Source organism: Lytechinus pictus, chromosome 3 (genome assembly GCF_037042905.1).
Source record: "Lytechinus pictus isolate F3 Inbred chromosome 3, Lp3.0, whole genome shotgun sequence".
In the NCBI taxonomy this organism is placed as follows: Eukaryota; Metazoa; Echinodermata; class Echinoidea; order Temnopleuroida; family Toxopneustidae; genus Lytechinus; species Lytechinus pictus.
The window spans coordinates 34613420-34629120 of NC_087247.1; the positions used below are offsets into that span (position 1 = coordinate 34613420).

The 15701-nt window shown below is 33.4% G+C and overlaps 1 protein-coding gene and 1 long non-coding RNA gene across 2 annotated transcripts in view; one reads left to right on the forward strand and one right to left on the reverse strand.

Annotated features, from left to right (window-relative positions):
- The window catches only part of LOC129255679 (probable serine/threonine-protein kinase kinX), a 33198-nt gene extending 27422 nt beyond the window's left edge, over positions 1-5776 (forward strand). The window contains exons 10-11 of the mRNA XM_054894014.2: positions 467-586; positions 1133-5776. Of these exons, the coding sequence (XP_054749989.2) occupies positions 467-586; positions 1133-1263 (251 nt within the window). The 3' untranslated portion in view covers positions 1264-5776. The remainder of the gene's footprint in view (positions 1-466; positions 587-1132) is intronic.
- A 235-nt stretch (positions 5777-6011) lies between these two features.
- LOC129257384 (uncharacterized) lies at positions 6012-14701 on the reverse strand. Its single transcript, XR_008584153.2, has 2 exons — positions 14655-14701; positions 6012-8429 (listed from the first exon to the last, which is right to left on the reverse strand). It is a non-coding gene; the product is annotated as an uncharacterized LOC129257384 (long non-coding RNA).
- Positions 14702-15701: the final 1000 nt, after the last annotated feature.

A 15701-nucleotide genomic window follows, 5' to 3' on the forward strand; every position in this document is an offset into this window, starting at 1 on the left:
ATAATTATATGAATACTAGTATACCGTACTCTAATATTCAGCCAATTTGTTTTGTAATTAGGCTTTCTATAATATGTACTTGACACCCACAGTTAATATAAGCCATAGGATGAACTCTGGTAAATCCGATTATAGTGATTTATCAGATAAAAGAAAACGTTGAACAAAATGCGTTTGTCATTAAGTCATTTTATTCTTTCCATGATTATTTATTCATCTGCAATTACCTGCCGATATTGCATGTTTTAAACACTACCATAATGCAATGATGCATTGCATTTCTTCAATATCATGTTCAAGAATTCCACATATCAGCTGATTTCATAATGGATTTTTTTCTGTAATAGGGGACTTTTAGATGCAACTTGTTTTTTTTTTCAGGATGAAGCAACAGAACTTTTGGCCTCTACGAAAAGAAATGAAAGTAATGATAATCATCCTGTCTGTTTTCTAATGATCATTTTAGAGTCCATTGAAATCAACAAACCTGGCGCTGATGCTGTCGTAAAAGTTGGTCCCTCAAATGACGTCATTGATGAGGATGTGGAAAAGAACTGGAAGGACATGTCTCTATTACTCGATAACGGTATTTGATAATTTCATGCATTTGTTCATTATCTCTGCTTTCGAAGTTGAAACAATTTACATTCATGCTGTCATGATTAAACCAATTTTTATTGAAATCCTTCGACTATTTTGGCACGCATTTTGATGATTCATGTTCTGTTTGTATGCAAAACCTTAAGATAAGGAGCAGTTCTTAAGAGAAACTCCAGTATCACTTTGAAATCTCATGTTTTCTGGATTAATTTATACCAGTAGTAGAAAATGGTGTTAACGATATCCCATCTATATAGGGACAGTTCCAGGCTTTACCAGAAGAGAGCAATAAAAAAATGAACAATTAAAAAAAATAAAAGGTAATCACCACTCATGATGATAATATTCCCGTCAACATATATTTTAAAACAAAAAAGGGGGTCTAGGAGGGGTCCAATGTCCGCCCCTACCCCTCCCCTTCCCCATCCATCTTAAAAGTTCTGCTCCGATATGCATGATTTTCAATGTTACTCTAGCGATATAGATACCATTCTCATTTATATTTCCACATTCATCTGTTTTCAACTTTCAGACATACCAGAAGATATCTTGAGAAGCCTTGGTATCGCCATGACAAAGCCGGGCAACAAGTATGAAAATGAAATGGAAGATAAGATGGAGAACGAGATGAAGGAGTTAGAAACAAAAGAAGAAGACGATTAATTCGAGGTCATTCAAGACCATTCCCTTTCTCCTCCTTCCACAGATTTTGAAAATCAGAGACTGCATTGGGTGAACGTGTTGGATATTCAGCAATAGCAATATGTTATGTGGAACAGAAGTATTGCCCCCCCCCCCAAAAAAAAAATACACGTATCTTACAGTGACATCCAAGGGAGCATCTAAAATCGGTCGACTTGACTCAGAATGAATTATATTTCGTTTACTTTCAAATAAGTACTACTTAATTAACTAATGAATTTAAAACCCAACTTAAGGTTGCAAGTAATGACAAAGAAACGGAACACTTCTGTTATTTTTTACAAACACTATATTTGTAATCGAATTAGAGGAATTGAGGGGGAGGGTGATTTAATCACCCAAAACTTATTGAATACGTATAGTGTTGACGTGTTGCGTTCAGGTTGCGTTGAAAGTAACACCCTGCTGTGTTTCACCATGGATGCAAAGAGTTTGACATACGGTTTATGTAGTCTCTGATTTTCATCCCTTTCCTTGCATCAATCTTTAATTTGCATCGAAATTCATCTCTTTCGCTCTTCGCTCTATTTCTCTCACATCATTCTGTAAAGATGTTATTTCCACAATTTTATTGCTAATTGATTTGATTTAATTTGGTTATATATTAATGTGAAGATGTTGATTTACAACGCAATTGGTGTCGACACCACATATTACTTTATTTGAATTTGACGCGCACATAAATCACCTATTTGGGTTAATTTTGAAATCACTTTAAACAATGTTGGTGTCAAAGTGCTATAACTAAACTTAAAATGATGAGCACTTACTTACTTGGTACAATATTATCATTCATTGATTTGTAAGATATCATATTCTGATCATACTGTCATATTTCTATTGTGTAATAACATTTATAATAAAATGCTCAAATCTTATCAATAAGTGATCAATTACTTTCTTCTTAAACATGTTGAATCTCAAATTCTATTTACTCACACGAAAAATAAACACAGTGTAAAATACAACCCATTTTGCAAAGTTGGGTCAGTGTATGTGCGCCGTTTTTGTCTGTTAGATTCTGACGTATATGGCGTTAACGGCCCGTCATACCTTTCAGATAATTGGTGTTTTTATTTACATTATTGACAAGAAAAATGAAATATATTTTTGTGCCCAACGTACAAGTCATATGGGGATGTGAATATAAGTTTTTAAAAATCTTTATTTTTAATCTATTTAAATACATTATAAATCATTAAAAAGGATTTTTGCTTTTGTGAAATGCTTCGTTTGCTTTATTTCCCTTTTCTATTTTGTTGTATATTCTATCTACCTATCTATCCCTCTTCTATTTATCCATCTATCTATATATCTATCTATCTATCTATCTATCTATCTATCTATCTATCTATCTATCTATCTATCTATCTATCTATCTATCTATCTATCTGTCTGTTTGTCTATCTATCTATCTATCTTTCTTTCTTTTTTCTATATATCCATGTTTGTATTACACCACTTTTCACACTTCCCCTATCTCTCCCTTTCTTATATTTATCTTCATTATGAATCTACATGTTTATTTTCGGGTTTTTTTACATCAAGTTTATTACTATTTATTTAGTTATCAATACAAAATTTAATTTTACTCTACATTATTCTCAATTTATTATTTCCTTACTTTCTTCAAGTATGTATTTCTTGTTATCATACCCCTCTCTTTGTCTCACTTTCTCTCTCATTCTGTTTGTGTGTCTGTATGTCTGTCTTAAACTCATTTTCTCTTTGTCACTTATACTACTTGACACTTTTTCTTATTATCTCGACCTGAATGGTCATGTTGATTGTTTTGTTTTCTCTTTGTGTAACTTTACACTTTCATGTAAGTATTTCCTGTCTACGAGCTTTAAATTTTCATAAAGAGAATCTATGAATATATTGTACAGTATATAAAACATTGTATCATAATTCTGGTGCATCTACGTTATACAGAAAGATCGGAAGACTACTCTAATTGATGTAATTACAACATATAGATGTGATAGCTCTAGTTGTAAGTGGTCTTAGAAAAATGTTCTTTTATCAAAAACGTATACGCACATAAAAAAGCCGTAACTATTTTTACAGTCGCATTTTTGTCACTACCGGTGCATACATAGATAGGTTTACAGGCTGTCGGATTCTCTCTATTAATCCTAGGCCATATCAAATGTTAAATTAAAGAAATGGTTATACGATTGATGTGATGAATTTCATATTTTTTTATTCTTCATATTATCTGTAAATGTCTTGTTATATAACACGCAACTGAACCAATAGAACCATCTTTTACTTTATTCATCTTAATCCATAACATGGGTTGTTTCATAAAACACTCATTCTTAAAAAAAAAAAAAAAGGTCACAAACGATGTTACGTACACTAAAATATTTAGTGTCAAAGTGTGAGCACCAACAGTTTTATCCAAGTTCCATTATATATTTCAAATGGTTTTCTTTCAATTCGTGGCAAATAACATATTTTGAAGTTAAAACTATGTTATGATAAATAATGATGGAAATCTGTATTCTTCACCCCTAGCTAACGCACCAAAGAGTGAGTGAGAAACTCATATTGGCTTTCCATAAACCAGTCATTCGTAACTCTCTGAACAAGTTTATAAAACACACCTGATCAATGTTTCCCATGTTAACACCTACCATAAAACTCACAGGTTGCATATTTTAATATTCTTTTCACCAGCAGATTCTAAACCAAAATGGTGAAATGTCGAAGAAAAATGAAGATGTATAATATATAGATTTCCAAGTGACCCAGATAAGGTTTTCTGACATTTCAACAATGAGGGCGTTTTCACCAGATTTAGTTCCGACTACAGTATTTTGTTAGCATGAGAAGTCATGCTTGAGGCCTACATGTACTCCACTAAATAAGAAACGGAAAATGATGATTTATCCGGGTGATTTATACACTCTATTTTCTTTTACAAAATGTATCCAATAGTGAAATTCAGTCTCTTTCTTTACTAAAATGTTGAAAGAGTGATCCAAGAGTAGTGAGTAGGCCTAATCCAGCAAAATGCCAACTAGTTTGCCAGATTATTGTCGTATAACGACCTGTATGATTATTCATTCTAAATGCCATAATATATCTTCATACTTTCAGTTCATTGCTCTCTGGATCTTGTATATTCAATATGTAAATACGTAGGAAAATCATGTCATGTCGCTTATAAGAAGGCGATGAACACACTAACTCGTATGACCAAAATATAGATACGTGTATTATGGCATCATTGTGCGGCTTTGATTGTATGAAATAGTAATAAAGTATGTTGTGGCATCGCAAAGAATGGGATCATATTTGCATGAAATCAAATAAGATGTTATAGATTATCACTCATGTGATGGGGTTGGGGGGAGGGTGTAGAAATATACGCCGTGCCGTTATGAAACCACAATTAGGCTATAGGATTATGTTTTAGCTGCAGTCATAATGATTGAATATTTGGCTAATAAGTTGGGGATCTTAAGGCTATTTTCATTCAATTTGTTTTATGGTTATCATGTACGGGATTTGATCGAATTCGAAAGGGTAAAATTATTTCACGTAAGTCCACATGTTACTTGTGTGCATTGGCATGGTTTCACAATAACCCCACTGAAAATTGGGAGAAAATGAAAAACGAAAAAGAAAAATAGTCTTACATGGCAATGTGTATCATTTTTATTTTATTTTATCCAGCACATTTTCATTCTTAAATACTGTGGAATCATTACTTTTGTCTCTCTTCGTGTTTGTTTTGTTTTTATTTTGTAATATTATTTACAAAGTTGCCCTAAATCTCGTGTACTTTGATGAACTGTTGTAACCACCTTGTTATTTTATTTCAATGTAACTCTTTTTTCCTGCAAATACACCACATACAATTATCTTGATATTAGCCCAATCAACATGTTTGAATTTATATTTTTATAATGTATAATTTATTTGTTAAATCGACCATTTCTTTGTTGATATTTTACATACGTATATGGATTATTCTCTTATTGTAGGCCAAATTTGAAAAGAAATAATCGAAATATTTTTAAAAAGTGTACTCGGTATCAAAAGCTAGTCTTTTGAACACCTTGATGATTTATGTTTACTGCAAGGAATATTCCCCTCCATCCCTCCTCTAATTCCTGTCCATGTGAAGACATTCCACTCTCCTTCTCTTTAATATCTTCCTCAATCCTCCTCCTCCTTCTCTACCCCTCCCCCTTGCCTCTCTCACTCTCACTCTCCCCACCCCCCCCCTCTCTCTCTTTCTCAAACTATCGTAACTATAAGCTGTATGAAATTTCTGATGCACATTGGAAGTATTGTACATGATGATGAAATTAAGTAAAGCTGAAAAGTTTCTTATCAGTTTACACTGAATATGAATATTCCAGGCAGCTTCTGCTATGTTGCTTTTCTCGAAACCACTAGCTCTTTGTTGTCAATTTTCGTTGAATAAAGTGTGCTGAATAAAATAATGATATCTCTATTTCCCCTTGTTTGTGTATTTGTTAAATAACATTGGATGCACTTAAGTGATATATCATATATATTTCATTACTCAGTATGAATTATTGCACGCGTCAAAGACGAGTGAATTGTGGATAAATTGAATTGTGAATAAAGTGAATTGTGGATGTTATTCACAGATTGTCTATAAAACCGAGAGCTTTGACTGACAAAAGCATATACGCTTTTAATAGAAAAGTAACAAGGAAACTATATATTTTTCCAAGATTTTATTCAAGTCAACAATAACATGATTAATTCATTGACGAACAGATATACCGTACTTAAGAATTTACAAGTCGATATTCTACTTAAAATTGATTTGATAATCATACATCATAATGGCCAAGTAATGGGATTGTTATTTACAAAAAATGATAGATAAGATAGGCGAATCAAATTTCATCTTTCTCCACAACCATAATCACAACTAAATCGATAGAATTACTTTCACATACATAATTTATGTCAAGTCAGGTATGTACATTATCATTAACACAAAATATTTATTTATGTATATGATATATTTTATTACAGATATATTTTTTTATTATTTATCTGGGTATCTTGATGTGGGGAGAAATCAAATCAATTTTGGGTCTATTTAGGTGTGATTTAAGATTTGATAAGACACCAATATAGTAATTACGTATATATGGCTAAGATATAAACAATATTAAATGAGTACATCGAAACAAGAGTGACTTTATCATTTCAATTTACGAGTTCTATTTATTTCACTATATGTTGTCAGATCAAAAATAAAAAAGATTCATTCTAAGTACTAACTGTCAAAAAAATGGCGCGCAGAAAAATGACACACAAAATACTCATCTAACGCAACTATAAACCACTATAAACCACTATAATATTCATACCATAGCTATTTAGATGAGACATCACCAAAAATGCATACATTGGCTTATTATTACTCTGTTCATGTAATAGACAATATACATATCATGGAAGGAACCATTCAGACCAAGTCGTTAGTATCTTATGCTAATGGAGTACATTATGACGTCAACATCTTTTTACAATAAGATATCACAAGTTTTCTTCACGTACTTAGGCCTATAATCATAGTTTTTTTTATACATAAATTCAATAAAATTAAATCGAATAGATAAGAGTGCATGGACAGTAAAGGTGTGCAACAAAGTGTTTCAAGCAGATGAGTTCAAGTATATGATATTCAACTGAACTCGGAAAGAAAAGTCTAAAAAAAAATGAAAGGAATATCATACACTAAAATAGATTTCCATTAGCTTCACAAAAATACATAGATATAATGAAAGCATCATTTTGAAAATACTGATTTCTGTCTTCCATATGTATATCATCAGTAAAACAATGGACCCTTCCGAGCAGATTAGTTTTAATCAAAGGGCAGCGTGAAAATGATTATTTTTTTTTAAACTGTGACGTTTATATATTAAAATTCCAATTAAAAATCTTGTTAAAACTGGGGCGCACCTGGGCGGCGCAAGGATATTTTGAAGGGGGTAGGTGTCTTAACTATCCCGCGCCCCATATCCCCCTGTATATACTGCGGCGTCATCCCTGACAGACGCATGAAGCATTCACTCGGTAAATAGGGCACCGAATTCGGTTTTCGCGATCAAACTAAAAACACTAAGGATGTATCTAAATGTTACAATCCACCTTTTGACTTCCAATTCTAATAGACTGAGAATCGATGATGTCATCTTTGCCCTAATTTCAGAACTTTGTTTAATATACATATGAACAATATTTACAACTACATCTTATCTAAAATAATGTCTTCATGCTAATCTAAAATTCGGTATAACTATAATATATGCATATACGTGTATGGTGAAGTATTGCACTGGTTATACATAAATAGTTAAACGTTTAAAATGGCACATGTATTCTGACAGGAAGATATCCAAATTTAAAAACACACTGATATAATGTTCTCTTTACGAAACATGGCGAAACTTTTTTTTTTTACAATAATGAGATAACTTGAGTTGATAATAATTGAACCAATTTTAAGCATAATCTGACCAAGGACCAATTTGCTAATTTGACCTTAATATTAATAAGAAAATAATAACTTATTAAAATAATTAAAGTGTACCTGATTGTTGTTTAAATTGTTTTCAAATTTTATGCTTTTGGCATAACGCCAATTTTACCAATTTTGTAATATGAAATGATATCTGTTTCGTGAAAGTAGAATGATGCGCTGATGATGATGATGAATGGCGTGGTTTCTGACGAACATCGATCATCAAGTTATGAGTGACCTCTTTTAAGGAATATTGGAAATCAGAATTTCTCATTTTCTCTCAATTAGTCACGATTCGATTATCTCATCACCAAATAATCAATAAAAATGTAAGAGCAAAAAGTCTCGAATATTTGAAGGGTTCAATATTGTTGATGATGGTGGTGGTGGTGGTGATGGCGATGATGAAGATGCAATGAAAATGATTATGATGACGGTCCATGAATAATTATGATGGTGATGATAATCCCGACGATGATACCGATCCCGTAGAGCATTGTTCGCGGATGAATTAAGTAGGACGATATCCACACCTTACTACCTTGAACATTTGTGTCTTGTACCAAACTCTTTCAAAGTAATCACGATTCAAAATCTTTGAAAAATGAAAGCAAACAAAGAATAGAGTTTATTACTTATTGATATGACATTGAGGAGATAAAAACAATGAAATCACTTCTTACATAGGTTTTCAATGTTTTTTATCAGCGGCGGGGTGCGCTTGAAATTTCTAACAAGACTGTGAATTCATATAGCAGTAAAAAGTGTGCGTTTTATAATTTTGCGGAATTTTTTGAGGAGATATCCCGGGGCTGTCCTAGTGCCTCCAAATCAATAATGATTTACCATTAATGATATTACTGATACAAAATATGGCCCAAAAGAATTATAAAAAAATAAATGAATCGGAAACACTGAATCAATGGCGAAACGCACAACATGACAAAGGTGTTTTGAACAACCGTGTGTGTGCCTTTTGAGGGGTATAGGGGTAGGGAGTAATAAGCTGGTGTAAGGGGTGCCGACATGATTAACGTGCGAAGCAAATCTGGAGGAAAATGTTATTGATTATTTAGGTAATGAAAACTATACACGAAGACAACAACAATCTTATTCACATAGGCCTACTTATTACCTCTGGAAAGCCGAGAGAACAATTTTACGAATGGCAACAGAATATAGGAACAAAAGAACTTATGTAGGTTTCCACAGGCATAATAACAGAAAATAGGGGCAAGGCGGCTTATGGAGGACGTGAGCCATCAATAATTTTTAGTGCCTTATGCGTCATGGCCCGAACCAAGCAATTACAGGCGACCGCACACCTTACGACTGGTCTGCGACCCGATTTTGGAACAAATCGCATTTTGCTCATTTTCTGAAGATGTGAATGGAACATATCATTTTATTTGAGGTTAAAATTAATTGAAATAATAATATTATAACAATTTTGAAAGATTGCAAGTCCTTATTTTGGTGTGAAGTCCAAATTAGTTTCAAATCGTAGCCAATCGTACGACTGCTATGACGTCATTACGACTATATATTAAATTCGCTTTTATTCTAAGAAGGATGATAGCATAGTCATGAATTTGATCATAGGTATTCGTACGATGATTTAGAACATTAAACAGTAAGATATTCCAAGTCTCAATATTAGCATCAAATTATATTACATTTTATTCAGAAATCGGGTCGCAGACCAGTCGTAAGGTGTGCGGTGGCCTTTAGACATATATATTATGGAAGAATTCGCAATCAATCGCAGATCTCAATTTGATTTTCAACCACTAAATGTTGCGTGCATTTTGGGACTTGCGTTTGATATCAATTGGAGTTTTGAATAAATGCAAATCTCTTATCAGTCTGATATAACGAAACGAGTCAAGTTTGATTTTTTTTTAAATCTAAAAGTCCTTGCAAGAACAAAGACTGAACAATCGGAAAACCCAAACATGTGACGATTTTGGCATACTTTTTTATTGTGGGAAGGGATATAATAGTTATAAAGAAGGGTATGGTACTTTGGAAACGAAAAAAATAAACAACAAAACAAATACATTAAACATATTTCCATGACAATTAACATTTCAAAATAATGCAATCTATACATAATTAAAACAAAACCGTTTACAAACAAAGGAATTCAAAATGATGATTATAAACAAATTAATAATTAAAACAAAAATATAATGGGGATAAAGAAATCTGGTGCAAAGCTGGGTTTTTGGAATAGTTAATAGAATGAGGTGATTACCAGACGACAGATGACTCATTAGACATCTCCCCTGTTAAGGATGAGGTAAGAATGAAGGAAGGAATGTTGATGAATAATAAAAGAAATATGATTAAGAGAATGAATGGAAACCGTTAGAATGTGACGTGTCTTTATAGATACATTATTTTTTTTTAAACGGGCACCTTTTTCTTTATCCTCACATTGCTTGCAGAAAATGTAAAACTGGAGCGGGGGAAAACGTTTGTCTGATGAAAGACGGCAAGAAAAGATCATTAGCGGGAGAGGAGGGGGGGGGGGGTACGAGTGTTTTAATTATGTTTTTGCATGAAGGCAAATCTAGGTAAAAGTCCATGTGCACTTCTTTCATCCGTAATGAGTCTGGGTCCACTTTGCAGAGATCACCTGTTGCTATCGTTCTTCCAATTTTGTTTTAAAGTTGTTTTTCAGAAACATAGCACATTGTATTCTGTTTGTGAGTCCAAGAGCATTGGACTTTTTGCTGTAAAACTGTTAGTGCATCAGAAGAATAGACAATGAAGTTTGTTTACTTTTCTGAGGTGTTTTTTTTCCTGCTATAATACAGTTAGGGCCATTAATCGAAATCCTTATCAGCAAAATTATTTTGGATTATCATGTTTTGTTTTTCACGATTACGAAAATATTGATGCTGGTAAATAAGAAAAAAGACTAGAAAGATTTTGAAATTTATCCCATGCAGATGTTCCTTTCGAAATGGTTTGGAACCCGGTTCACTAAATTACGAGACCACAAGCTGAACATCAAAGTGCTCAATTTTTTAGCATTTACTCATTTCCCCCTCATCCTCTCACGAGTTTGTAACTTTCTCCTCTCTCCTCTTTCTCTCTCTTTCTCTCTCTCTTAATCTGCTTATCGCTTCCTTTCGCATATTATAATTATATTTCAATAATAAAGGGAGTACACGAGAGGGATATGCAGTAATAAACAAAGTATTGCAATGCTTCACAAAAGCACACCACTGACGCGCAAAATGATTAAACAATTTGATATCTATTTCAAATGTTATTTACGGACTAAGGGTATATAATCGACAACAGTAAATGGGATTTTCTTCCATGACTGGTATTTTTAAGTTTAGCGTGACTTTGTGTATCACCATTTTGTGTTTTCAACCACATAAACAAAGATAAGGGATACAGTAACACGAACACAAAAAGGTAAATTGCCACTCGGTCTACAACGACTTGGTCTACTTTTCGTTAGGTCTCCGTCCACATGGTCTAATGGTGGTGCATCTACAACTAGCCTCTTCTAACAATTTGGTATAATTGTCTTTAAGCCCATTATGTGCCAATTTCGTCTAATAACCGATTGGTCTAAGACCATCTAGTCTTTGACAAAGTGAAAAAAAATAGAAGAATGAAAATGAGACCAAGTGAGTATTAGACAACTCGATGTTTGGACCGAACGATTATTAGACCAACTTAAGAATATAGACCATGTGGGTTTAGCCATCATGGTGTTGGACGATTTGACAATTGAACCATCTTTTAGAAGACCAAGTGGATAAAACCCCTCAAAACTGTTTTACGGTGCAGAGAAGCTCTCTTTGTTGGAAAGCAATATAGGCGGGGGGGGGGGGAGGGCACGAACTAATTGACTTACCACAAAATGATTATATACACGAAACAATGACACAGCACAACCGATTAATATAACAATTTTCCATCATGAAATAATAGTAAAAATAAACAGCGATGAAAACGTACTTGCCTGTCTACAAATTATTGCTCATAAGCATGTTTCCTGTTGTATATGATAATCTATATAGGGGCACACCAACCATAGTTTGTAGGGTGAAATGGGAAAGTGGTGTGGTGGTAATGGTAAAAGTAGGAGTGACAGCATTTGTAATAGGGGTGATGGTGGTGGTGGTGGTAGTAGTGGTGGTATGGTAGTGGTAGTACATAGAAGTAATTCGGATCGGATAAATTTATGGATGGTTGAAGGCAGCATGCAGGCGGGGGAAAAGCAAACAAAGAAAAAATAAACTTTAGAACATATTGCAAGCCTCAAGCATTGTCATAGCCATATAATTTAACTGAATATGCAATTTTTTTTTGTTTAAAGTCTATTTACTAGTTTACATTGAAATGTTACACTTCAAGCAAAGAGTGATTAGTGTGATTAACATTTTTTAAATTCAATCTGATGCAAAAAAAACCTTGTGTCAACAGGAAATATTAAAGCGTCACGTGAAATACAAACCCATACTTCTGTTTTAACAGAAGAATAAAAAAAAAAGGAAACTCTTAAGCATTCATCAGACAATAAATATTCAAACAAGATGAAATGCTCTCGTCCCTCTCGTTAATCTTTAGCATCGATTATCATCGTTGTCACTTTGGGAGGATCTATTTAAAAACATGGCAAACTATATTGCAAATAGGACTCCAATTCGATAAGGGGTCTATATATTTTCATCCTCACCCCTAAAAGAGGGACACAAGTGGACCACAAAGTAGTATTTGTGTGCAGATTAGAGTTAATACTCGTTATTAGGCCACGTGTCCCTAGATTGCAAACCACCTCACATGGTTGTACCTTAACCGATTGGATTGCAACCCATCTGCGACTGAATCTGCGAAAAAAAAAATTCTCAAAAGATACAGGGTTGGGTTGAGGGTTGGTTTATTTAAGAATAGTAATTTGCCGGAACAAATATCTAAGAATGAGAGAAAAGTTTGAATTCGTTGACATGGTTGAGCAGACCAATCACAGTTTCATACAGTATCCCTGAGGATTCGAACATCTAATCTAACTGGATCGCAGAAGATAACTTCTAACCAATCAGATCACGAATAATAATTATGTCACATCACACCTATAGTTTCAGTTAAAAAAATTGTGTGTGTGGATGTGGCTTTGGGGGTATGCTTGGACATTATGATCATGACCACGGTGTCAATGATTTCGCTTGCATCTAGGAATAGAGGCCTACACAATACTATATGCTTATTGCATGTTCAGTACATTGCCTATTCCATATTGATGGAGGGGTGACGAAGTTTATTGATTCTACACTTTCTCGGTGATTAAAATGGAAAATTGTATTCGCAAGCCCCATAAACCCCTTTTTCGAAATACTTCTATAGATAAAAATAGATGTATATCTTTGAAAGTCAATACTGAGATTTGCTCGGTGCATGTCTTCATAGGTATGTACAGTGTTGACGAATACTCGATTTAAAATGGAAGTTGCAGCGAAGGTGATCCTGTGACATCACCCACCGAAAATATATTTCAACTATTTGTATATGCAAGAGAAAGTTGGTGATCAAAAGATATTCGACATTAATTATTATTGTTATTCCCAACTCTCTTGTTTGGAATATTCATGAGAAAAAAAAAACTCTCGGCGAGGTTTTTTAATTCAAGAAGAGCACCCTCATTGTCTAAAACATGAACAGTGTGGCTGCATGATGTGATACTTTGTAGTGTTGTGTACTATGCTCAGAACTAAACTAAGAGCTTTTCGTCATTTCCTCGTCAAAAAAACCCACACAAAATGGTCGGTTTTGTGTGTGTGTGTGGGGGGGGGGGGGGGTAGCGCGAGCTCCCTGAACCCTGCCACTTTTTACGACCTTAGGCCTAAATGTTTTTAGGCCTAAAAATCCGAACGTCTCCAATATAATTTCAATAAAATTGTCTACATCTTTTAAAAAAAGGTTGATAGAAATTGGCAAATGGTGCAGTAGATGTTGTCTATATTGTAAGCAGAAGGCAATTGTGTGATTGAACAACACTTAATCTCCAATCTAGAAGCTCTTTCGTGTCATACTTAAAAACACACATATACACAAATAAATTTCAAGAAATACCATACCACCATCCGTTGAGGTAATTTAACACAGAATTATGAGGAGCCTTATTTGGTCACAGTAAAATAGCCAGATTGTGACAATGATGGGAAAATCAGCATCTGCTTACTTTTTCTTAATCGCAAACAGAATGATAAAAAATCTTATAAATACTCATTAAACTCGGCAACAAAACAAACATCAACTGGTATCTCACTTTGAATTCGAAAAATAACGACTGGCATTTATTATGCTCTACTTATCCGCCAGATGATTTTGTTTTTAGAATGCTGCTCATATCGTGGTGTTTTCTTGGGGTGAGGGGGGGGGGGCAGGACTTAAACTGTAGGTATTTCATAATGAAAAAAATATGTTAAAGATTATAGCTTATATTGTAATTGATGATGATGATGAGTGCAATGTACCTCAAATATGAATCTAAAAAATTGAAAATTGTCATGCGAGAAATAATCGTTATCATTATTATCATAATCTATATCATTAATTAGTCCAGAAAAGCTTTGAGCATGTTGAGTATAATGGAATATAATGGAATTGCGTAAAATACCAACAGTTTTTACTCTACCGTGTTATTCTTTTTATATCATTACAATTATGAGCAGGTGTATGTTGTATAATTATTTTACAGAATTATGAAGATGATTCATAAATAGATTTGAGTCTAGATGAGGATATGATTGCGAAATAATGTTTGAAAGATGAAAAAATAATAATTCCATACCACAAGGGCCATTGGCGTATCAAACCGTTGTGTGGCCTAAACAAGCTAGAATGGGAACAAAATATAAAGAATATACATTTCAAATGTGACTCATGTTTAAAAAAAGAAAATTCAGATCAACATATGGATATGGAAACAATCATTATCGTGGAAATAGTCACTCTGATTCGATAAAAAATCAATCAACAGATTAATGTAACCCTGAAATATGATACATGAAATTTGATTATTTTCAATCACAAATGATTTATAATCATTGCAATTTGTATGAATTTTCCACACACAATGACGGTAGGCAAACTTAGTTGCCGAAAAACCGTTTCGGTATTATTGAGTACTCAGGTCTGTAAAATTTTGGTTGTACTTTGAGTACCCATTCCCATTGGAAATTATAATTCATTATTTAAATCTCTGGAATGGTTAAGGGTTGTGTATATATATTTATGATTACAGACCTACATGTTTAATTTAAAAAAAAAGAACTAAAGGAACGAATCGAAAAGATATTGCCGACAAGATCTGATGAATTGATCTATTTGGGAAATGAACATTAGACTTTGAGCCGCGTCCCTGTAACCCTATACCAAATAGTTTCATATCAACAATGTTTGAAATAATGTGCATTTAACAAAAATATGCCCTTCTAATTTTTAAAGTAGGCAAATGTGACTCTGATTTCAGGCTCATAAGGAGTGGATATACATACTCATGCTTTTTTTTTTCAAATGATTTTTTTTGTATATGCCAAATTATGAGGTGATATAAAGCACTTAATGAAAAACAGCATTTGTTACACATTTTGCGACAAAGTTTCATTTTCAATTTCTTGACAGCTTTATAATGAAGTATGCACCTGGTTTCAAGTACGTATTACACAATGCTTACGATGCTGGTTGAAGAGACAACGCACACTCCATGGTTTTGAATTATGCAACATTTCATAATATCCTGGTAACGATTGCTTATATGACATTATTGAGAAAAGAAAATGTTCTACTTGCTGTGTGAGTAAAACGTTAATATTAGATAAGCTTCGACGATTTTGGG